The 10,000-nt window shown below is 48.8% G+C and overlaps 2 protein-coding genes across 6 annotated transcripts in view; both read left to right on the top strand.

Annotated features, from left to right (window-relative positions):
• Nucleotides 1-2,136, top strand: part of LOC126575497 (T-related protein) — a 7,075-nt gene extending 4,939 nt beyond the window's left edge. Inside the window, exons 4-6 of the mRNA XM_050236214.1 lie at nucleotides 194-1,138; nucleotides 1,310-1,494; nucleotides 1,558-2,136. Of these exons, the coding sequence (XP_050092171.1) occupies nucleotides 194-1,138; nucleotides 1,310-1,494; nucleotides 1,558-1,969 (1,542 nt within the window). The 3' untranslated portion in view covers nucleotides 1,970-2,136. The remainder of the gene's footprint in view (nucleotides 1-193; nucleotides 1,139-1,309; nucleotides 1,495-1,557) is intronic.
• A 2,515-nt stretch (nucleotides 2,137-4,651) lies between these two features.
• Nucleotides 4,652-10,000, top strand: part of LOC126575655 (1-acylglycerol-3-phosphate O-acyltransferase Pnpla3-like) — a 9,809-nt gene continuing 4,460 nt past the window's right edge. For 4 of the 5 annotated variants that reach the window (XM_050236460.1, XM_050236464.1, XM_050236462.1 and 1 more), the window contains exons 1-2: nucleotides 4,652-4,815; nucleotides 4,920-5,298. In XM_050236460.1, coding sequence (XP_050092417.1) covers nucleotides 5,139-5,298 — 160 coding nt within the window. In that variant the 5' untranslated portion in view covers nucleotides 4,652-4,815; nucleotides 4,920-5,138. Of the gene's footprint in view, nucleotides 5,299-10,000 lie in introns of all 5 variants that reach the window. The other variant, XM_050236461.1, reaches the window with a different exon arrangement.

Consider the following 10,000-nt stretch of genomic DNA (forward strand, 5'->3'; position numbering starts at 1 on the left):
AACCTAAATAGCGCTTGTTTATTCCGTAACAAACTATTTGCATTACGCTAATTAATGCACAGGAACAACAATTCCTCCTCGGCGGAGGTGTTAATGAGAACAGACCACAGGGCCGGTCCTGGCCGTCGGCGGCGGTTTCGCAACGCGCGATCTTGGTCCATCCCTTAATGATCGACAATTCTCTGTTTTGCAGGTAGCCGGCGGTAAGGCTGAAGCACCGCCACCGAACCCCGTCTATGTGCATCCGGAGTCGCCAAACTTTGGTCAGCACTGGATGAAGGAACCGATCTCGTTTGCCAAGGTGAAGCTAACGAACAAGACGAACGGCAACGGGCAGATTATGCTGAACTCGCTGCACAAGTACGAACCGCGGGTGCATCTGGTGCAGGTGGTGTCGGATGCGAGGGACCAACGGAACGTTCACACGTACCCATTCCCAGAGACGCAGTTCATCGCCGTGACGGCATACCAGAACGAGGAGGTCACTTCCCTCAAGATCAAGTATAATCCGTTCGCGAAAGCGTTTCTGGACGCGAAAGAGCGTCCCGATTCGGTTTATTCCCGTGAAAGCTCTACCTACGGTTGGCTCAACTTCCATCCGTCGTACGCCACCGCGCAAACCCCGCTGCAGCCTCCCGTCGATCGATCGTACCAGCATCCGCACACGGTGGCAGCATCTCGAGGGAATCGTGTCGCTCCTTACACCACGCAACGTTCTCGCAATACCAGTGGAAGCTCTTCACCACAGCATGGATCGTATCTTCCACTCACGGAGAGTGTTTCGTCGCCCGTCTTCTCTTCTTATCCTTCCACCTGGCAAACACAGACCACCTCGACTGGTTCGTACTGGAGTAATCCATCGGTGATCGGCGCACAGCAGCAGCAGCAGCAGCAATCGAGCAGCATTGTGACGAACCCAGGGAGTCCAAATTCTTCCATTGCGCCCAACATTTCACCGACGCCCTCGAATGGGTCACCGTCGTATGCGACCTCTTCGCCCACCTATCCGTCGGCCAGTAACCACACGACACTGACACCACAACACTCGCAGTACATTCCGGTGTCCAGTGCGCAGATGGAGGGCGTCTATCAACCGTCTGGCTCACCGCAGCAAATCTACACACCACCAAGTCATCAGGTAAGTCCCGGTCCTCCATCCCCGATTGTCGTCTGTTTTATATCGTAGTGCACATTGCGTTGCTATGTGCATTATTATAAGAGAGCGGCTACGCACAATAATGAGTTAGTTTACTGTGAATAAAAGCTTGATACACAACATCGTCGGTAATAATGATTTTTTTTGTTACAGATCTATCATCCAACGCCGACGCAAGTGTCACCGAACCATCAGCTGTACGGGAACGTGCTGAATGCTCCGCCACCGATCAGTAATATTGGTTACTCGACGGCCTGGCACAACGCAGGCGATTTTAGTATGTACCAAAGCAGCTATCATTATCCGACGGCGGAGTACATACCGATAGGCGAGATCAAGTATGAGCAATTATCGTATGGCATGGCCACAACGTCTAATACACTGCTTTTCCTCCCTTCCAGCACCTACAATCATCCTTCGGATATCACGGAACTGACGACGGTGGGAGTAGCTCCTCATCGGCACCTAGAGCCTGCCGTCACCGGTTCCTCTCCACTGCAGTACCATCACAGTCATCACAGTCATCATATGAGCGAAGGATCGTCGTCGTCGTTGATTCCCTCTTCGCACCATCCACACATCCACGCTGCGGCTCCGCAGTGCAATGAAAATCAAAGCCCAGAGCCGGGAGCTCCCCGCGGGACGGTCTCGAGCTCCGTGTCCAGTGCGCTTAATGCGATAGCTTCCTCTCCCGGGGCTGGCGGGTCCGCCGGGCAGCAATTGTCCCATGGTAGTCCTGGACGATCGACGCTGAATGCCGTGGCAGGTAGTGCTTGGACACCGCTGACACCACCGCAAACCACGAGCATTTAAGGGAACGCTACATACCGTGCCAACGGTCACACAGGGATGTCACGGAGGGACGAAGGATATCAGCATGGATTGGTTAAAAGTTCAGCAACTGAACGAACGTTTTGTTGGTCAACAACAACACCACAGCACCACCACCATTTGGGGGGAAAATTCGTTTTAATTAGTGAAATCGTAAATTAAATTAGTTTTAGAATAAAACCAAGTGGCCAATACAACTGTGCGGTCTATTGTGTCTCTCTTAAGGGGGAACTTCGGTATTTCATTTTTATTTGTGACACATGGTTTTACCATTTTCCCCTGAAAGCAGAATTCTTTCAAGAGTAGTGTGTAAAAGTTTTGGATCAATCGAGGAAAAACTGACAAAGATACAGATTTTTGAAAATCCGCGTTTCATACAAGGCTCCATGCAGCTACTTTGAAGAGCGTTTCCCTAAACCAACTTTTTCAAAGTCGGTGCTCAACGTACCGTAAAAACTACTGGACCGACCGATTTGAAATTTGTTACACATAATCTGTACACTTTTTTCCAGGTAGCCCCGTTGAGATATCATTGAAATTGTTGATACTTTTATTTAAACAATTATGTAAACTCGTTTTTCTTGGCAGAATCGCAAAAAGCATCACTTTTTCAACTTAAAAAATCTGCCAAAAATCGAAAAATATGAATATCAACAAAAACTCTCCGGGGCTTCCTAGATAAGCTTATAATCTTTCTAACGAATATCGATTTGTATATTTCAGATGACCCATCATGTCGCTACGATGGGCACCGTAAAAAGTACCTTTGTGACGACACGCCTACCAAAATATGATGTCACGGATACATTTTTCAATGAATGTTGCTCAAAATAATACCAAATATTCTTCAAAAGTTGTAGATTAATGTGGCATTTACTTGGAAAAATAATGTTGAATGGTTACGTCACAAAAAATCGTCAAAAATACCGAAGCCCCCCGAAGTTGTGATCATTTCCACTCGATTTCAGCGTCCACGCGACCAGGGAGTACGGTGGCAGCTAATGTTGGTGAATGATAAATCGATGATTTTCAATTTTTGGCCAAGAAAACCTAGACCTAAACCTGCGCAGATCTTATTATTAGCACTCCCTATCATTGAATACCAAAGTCAAAGTGATAAGTATGCAGTTCAGCAGCAGCAATAAGTGCAGTGGCCTGCATGTTCTTCGATGCATTCTTGCTCTACGGGGCATTCTTGCTCTACGGGGCATTCTTGCTCTCCGATTGCACCACTTGTGAGGGCGTGATTCACAGCACACATTTAAAAAAAAACGCGATCAGCAAGCAGGATGATTATTCGGTTTGGATATCGTTGTTTTGCACGCGATCTTGGCCTATAGGTCTTGGCCTAGGTGCCATCAATCCCAGGAAAAGTGCCATCAATCCCGAACAAATGGTTTCAAAGGAATTCGGCACTACGCACCGGCGAGTGCCTATTTTTACCATTTCGGATGATTTTTTAGCGTGTTTATTTCACAACCGAGACAACAAGCGTCGGGGAAAACAGCTCGTTTGATGTAAAATAACGAAATAAATTATTTAAAAATTAGCAAACGATCGAAAGGAGATCCTTTGCGAATAAAATCAACTTTTCTGAATTTTCCATGATCACCCTGTTTGTAAAATGAAAAACATGCTTCAACTGTCAAATTAAAAATCATGATGGTGGCGTTGCGTTCGTTCGTACGTTGGTGTTAGTGCGCCTGTTCCAATGCGCATGTGTGTAAGTGAACGCATGTGGCGTGATTAGAAATCCAGTTTTTGTGCTCTAATTTTATTTCTCAAAACGAAAACACGAAGCCGCGTCGATTTTACCGCTCCAACTTCACCAGTCTCGATCGCGCGTTCAGAAAATCGTGAAGTGCAGTGAAAAACATGTGAGCGGCACATCAATTGCGATTATCAAACGGCAACCGCAAAAGGTTTTCACTCTAGGTGTGAACGAAATCTATTCACGAAATCAAGGATAACGGAAAAGGGCGCAATCCTGAAAGCAAGCGCACGTGCAAAAGAGAAAGAAAGAGAAAGGCGGCGTGTGAGAGTGAAAGAGGGAGAAAAGGGAGCAGTTGCCCCTTTTTTTCGCTGGTCACCCTTACTCGAGGTCCTTCTTTTTCGTTTTCGTTTGCTTCCGCTAAAATTGGAAACAATCCCAAAAACCCAGAAACAGGCGAGGACGGCGTCCTCGTTCCGATCCCTAGCAACCAGTTACTCGGGTGCCTAGCAACGCACACAGTTTGGAATGCACACGGCGGCAGTCCGGCCCCGAACTGGAATGTATAATAAGTTATGCGGAAACAGCTGATACTGGCGTTTTTCTTGTCGTGGTCAAACAAGTTCAAACCGCTGCCTGCACAACATCGAAAAGCACGCCGTGGTACGGTATTCCGTTTCGCAGCCAGTAAAATTCCCGCTAGTACTTGTTGGAAATAAGAATGAATTGTTTACTCCCCTAGTGGGTTGTGCGCGCCCCTCCAACTTTTGCTGTGGGAGTATTTGTGTCCCCCCATCGAGCGTGTGCTGATAATGGGCCGCGCGCGCGGTTGCGATGTGCGTAAAACGCGAGCGCGAGCACGGCGGTGACAACGTTGAGAAGAGGGATTCGTCACCTCCACAATCTCGCTGCGGAGTCGCGCGATCGTATAAAACTAGCCGTGCGGGCGCTTCGCGGGTTTCAGTTGAACTTTTCCGGCCAGCGGAGTCTCACAGCTCGTTCGTTCGCTCCCGAATCCCGCGGCTTACTTTCTCTCGTTGCTCCTTTGTTTTAACAGCGACTCGGTTGACAAGTATCAGTGGTGGCAGTGGCGCACAATCAAAGCAGTCGTTTGCAGGTATCGACGTCGTGGTTTTGAAAGAAACGAAAATCTGTGTAATCCGATCGGTTATAGTGGCCAACGAGTTCTAAACAACGTGTTTTCTGTTTGAGTGTTTTCAGGGCATAATGTAAACAAGCCTGCAGTTCTAAATATTACGCGTTCAGTGAGTTTTTGAAACCTTAGAAGACATCCGTTTGAGCTGCATCATATCATTAGCACCTCCGCTAAGAAGGAATCAGAGTGACCAAACGTTAGTGAAACAAACCACGAAAAGTGACTATAGAAAGTGAGTGAAGTTTACGTTGGGCGCAGCATCACAACCGCAAACAGACCTCAAGATGAATCTTTCGTTCGCCGGTTGTGGCTTTCTCGGCATTTACCATGTCGGAGTCGCGGTTGCTTTCAAGAAGTATGCGCCACATCTGCTGCTGCATCGCATTAGTGGCGCTTCGGCTGGTTCTCTGGCCGCCTGCTGCTTGCTCTGTGACATGCCATTAGGTAAGTTAAGGCCGCACCGTTGGAATCCTCACCCCCTGAGGGTCACGTTTCGTCTGACCGAAAATCACCGCAAAGACCGTGGCCACAATGGAGGGAAAGGAAATGGCGGTAATTTCGGGACTAATTATTGTAGGAAAAAACCCAAGATTGACGACAGGCCCCGTTACCTGTTCGTCTAGGGCGTCAGGTGCATTAAGAAGCTTCTTTTACCCCCAGACGCTCCTTAATTAACGATCAAGAACGATCTTTCCTGTTCCTTCACCAACACAACGAAGCATCTGGATGTGGTGCATCCATCTCAAAGCAATCGAGCATCGAATGCCGCGTCATTGCCGTGGAGGCGCACTCGTAGCCATCTTCGATCATCGTCGTTTACCATCCGGTCGAATCGAACAAACAAACTGATTCATTTAATCAATAGAATAATCATGAGGCCGCTCTAGGCGGCCGCTGGATTGCATCGAACACGTGTCGAGAAAGGGCACCAGGATCACCGCCGGAAACCGACCCCACCGTCTCAACGCGCCCTATTCCGAGTGCATTGCATTATCATGCATAAGAAGAGTGATCGCAATCGTGTCGATATTTAGTCACCGCTCCACGCCCACCGCCCCACCGGACGAGAGGGAATCGAAGTTCAATCTTGGCCCTAGCCCTTTGTCTAAGTCCGGATGCGAGAAGTGCAAAGGGTTGGCCGACCGTAAGCCTCGGCGAGAGGCGATGTGTCGCGTGCCCGTCCACTGCGCCAGACAAAGCGCCACGATGCGACGATGAGATCATGCTTTTGGGGCGAGGATTTTCGATTGAACTGCCCTTTGGACACTCGAGGGGTGTTCCAACACCTGGCTTATCATGTGATTGCCGCCTTATCGGACACAAAGAACAGCGAGAGGGAGGCAGGTGGTCCCGGGCTGCCGGGGCGGTCTATCTATCTAATCTAGAAGTGCGCCCGCTGCACTCAGTTTGGTGGGAATTCGTTGAATTTCCGTTCCTTAATCCTGCACTCGATCATAAGCTTCCACCGAACACGTCAATCGTCTATAAATTTAGCGTACCGCCCAGGGTGAGCTCCCGTGTTCCAGTGCGTCATCTGGAACTACGCATTAGAAGGGCAACAGGGTTTGTCCTTGAACCTGCCGAATATTTTTGGCCACCAGCAGCAGCAGTACGATGGCGCCACAAAGGGGTGTCTAATTGTGACGCAAAATGCGCTAGACACGACCCAAAGCAGGGGCGGAGGGGGGTCCGCAATTCTACAATTTTGCGCAGTTTGATTTGCTCCGCACCGCCAACTGCGGCATGGAGAGCTGGGTTATCAGTGGGCAAGACAATTTCAAGATAATTTTGTTTTCCCAATCTCTCGCCACCGACGGCCATTCATTCTTATGAAATGACGCTCGCGCAGACGCTTGATTAGAATGTTTCTATATTTGCCTCGGTTTTTTTTTGGTCTGGCAATCGGAATGCTTGGAAGATTAAGAAATCATGCACCCGCCGCCGTGGTGACCCGATTTGCTGTCAATTGGGTTATTGAACTGGCCCCTAGCAGCGACTACAGCCTTCAATTCGATCAATTGCAAATGCGTTAGTAAATGTTGGAAGTTGTGGCACAAACAGCAACCCGCAGCAGCAGGTGAGCTGGAAATTAGGTTAAAACCGATGAGGGGGGCCTCTAGAGAACTGCTGACAGCGTCAAAAGGAAGTGGCCTGCTCTGTTTTGAATACATTAGTTGCAAACGACGACGACGACGACTGTTGGGTTGGCATCGTCCATCGTCGTGGCCTTCTTTGCTCCGTTTCATCAGCATCAATTAACAATCGGCCAAATGGTGGTGTTGCTCATGTGGTGCTCGTCGTCGTTGTGGTTTGTGTCATCTCGCGTGGAATCGCGATGGTCAGCGATCTTTCACGATTTGCTGTTGCTTGTTGGTGATGGTGCAATGGAGAATCGCACATTGCAAAGTACGTTTACCTACGCGATCGTGGATCGCGGATCGAGCGCTTTTGCGATGGATGCGCTCCATTGCCGTTCCAAGTCTTCTTATCGCAACGCTCGCCGGGAGCGACGAATGGCCATACTGCAACAACAACAACAATAACGAAACACTTTCCCTGCCCAACACGCGATCGTGCATCTTGTAGAGAAGGTGAAGCAACAATAAGCCCACCCCACCCCGCCCCGCCACGGTCCCTTTCACCTGCAGTGCGTGCAAGTACACAAGTCACGTGTTGATGACGATTCGCGACCACCAGAAGGTTATTTACTCTGTCGCGAACGCGTGTAGACATGGCCTCTCTCTCTCTCTCTTCGTCTCTGTGCGAAATTGCGTCGACAACGCCGCAACACCATCGGTGCAAGGTCAAAACCACGTGCAACAACCGCATGTTTTATCATCGCTGGCTTGTGACACGATGCTCAACGGAACATCGAGGTAAAGCGCGGGGCCTTTGGGCAATGCGCACGTGGAGCGACAGTTGGATCCGATGATTTATCCGATTAAAACCATTGACCAATTGCTGGCCTATTGGCACGTTGCAGCTGCCCCGCCTAATAGCCACGATGCTAATACTACTGCTCAACACCACTTCCTGACCACTGATTACGAGATCAGAGAGAGAGAGAGAGAGGGAGAGACAGAGAGAGAGCCACAAATCGTACCCTCGATTACGGGGAATGACGCAAATGCAGTGACACGATTTTACTTCAATCTAATAATGAGTGAGAGCCACACTAAAACATACTCTATGTTTGTCTCCCATCGTCCTCATTAGCCGTTTGTGATAACGTGTTAAGACGATCACGATCGATCGCTTTTCGTTTTTGAGGCCAAACGATCCCAAACGGCCAATCCTTTGTGCCTTTGTGGAAAAGGAAGTAAGGGGGTCACGCGAGATCACTCTCATGAGTCCTGAGCACGCTGCCTTATCATCTATGCGATCTGTCGGGCGCTCCTTTATGATTTGCTGCTGCTGCTGCCTTCCCGTTGGCTGGTGTGGTACGATCGCATCGGATCGGATGATCCCGGGTTTGTCCATCATGTTCTCTGTACGATCGCAGCTTTTTTTTTTTTTGTTGCTGCTGTCTATAATTCTATGCTTTCCAGTGATCGTACTATCACAACCATCACAAACCTTCCGATTGACGTCATGCTTTGCATTGAATCAGTGCCCGACTCTTATCGTGATTACGAGGCATTGGACAAAACGCTCTCGATGCTCGAACGCAGCTGCTGGTGCTCCTGGTGGTGGTTGCTGATACGCGTGTACGCAATGTTTATAGTTGAAGGTCACGAAGGTTGATAGCGAAAAGTCCCCGGGGGCCCACGCGGGGGTCTAAATGATTAGAAATGACCACAACTGGGGAAGGAGGAGGAGCAGGGGAACTATCAATTGCGACGACCACCTTCCTCATCGCCTTCATCAGTAACGCGCTTCCGCTGTTTACAGTATTCATAAAAAGTTTATCCACTCTCATGTATTTTGCAGTTTTTACTCCACAATAATCAAACAACCAGTTCTTTCAGTTCTTTTAATTCCAAAAAACATTTTTTGAGGCCTGTTTTATAGTTTTATCGTCTAAAATAATGGAGTTATGCACCTAAGAAGCGTGAAGAATGGTGTTTTTCTTACCTTGCTCGACTGTTTTTTATAAATATCTTTATATCTAGGAAGTATTTTCGAAAAAGGTAAAAAGCATAGTATAGACGAATAAAAAACAAATCTATTGATGTGTGATACACATTTTTGTGCTGAGGGTTTCTATGAAAAAACAAACCAAAATGATTCTTGCAAGGGGTGGACAAACTTATTTTTACGTACTGTATGTTGGTGTTGACCGCGATGAACCGTTTATCCGCATTTTGCAATCTGTTTCGTCAATTTTAGGCCTCGCTCCCCACTTAATCTTCGCTTAATCCTGTTTGATAAGATAAGAATTTGAGTAGAATTTGCACAGACACATTTCGTGGACGGCGTTGTGCGTCGTAATTCGCTACAAGGAGATCAACTCGATCGATCAGTGTTCTCGATCAGACCGCCTTTACACATCCGCCTGCGGGGGGTGTCACTGTCGAAGGGCTCGCCCGGTTTTTGAAGGGATTATATATGGCGTGTGACCTCGAGATTGTTGTTCATATCTTGCGCCGCCGCCGCCGCACGACATTTGGCTACGACGCAAAAGCCGTCTAATCGCGAGACAAGGGAACTGGTCGTGCGCACTACGCGACCAGCGAGAGACGTGCCTCCAAAAATGTTGATCCACCACACCCACACCTCCCAGCACCAGCCCTCTCTCGGTGTCCCTTTTTGTAGGGTTTCTTCTAGAAGCATCCCCCCTCGTCTGGAACCGTACGCACCCGGTACCATCGGGATAGTTCGTAGAGTCACTTTCGAAGATGCGGGAACCAACGAGAGAGAGAGAAAGAGAGTGGGGAACTGGTGGATCGGAAGGGAAATCATCCGATGTGGCGTGATGCGTGCTGCTGCTGCTGCCGCAGCTCTTTACCACTACATAGACGATCTCACAGACACGCTGGGTGTTGAAATAGCGCTCGACGGTCGAGACTTATGTTGAGAAATAGCAGCAGCAGCATAGAAGGACAGCATAACACGAGGGGGTGTCTAGGGCGCACATTTTTGGAGGCACGTCCCCGGCTGGTACCGGTTTCAGCGGCTTCCGTTACGACGAGCCGAGAGGTGTGTC

Source organism: Anopheles aquasalis, chromosome 3, assembly GCF_943734665.1.
Source record: "Anopheles aquasalis chromosome 3, idAnoAquaMG_Q_19, whole genome shotgun sequence".
NCBI classification, from domain to species: Eukaryota; Metazoa; Arthropoda; class Insecta; order Diptera; family Culicidae; genus Anopheles; species Anopheles aquasalis.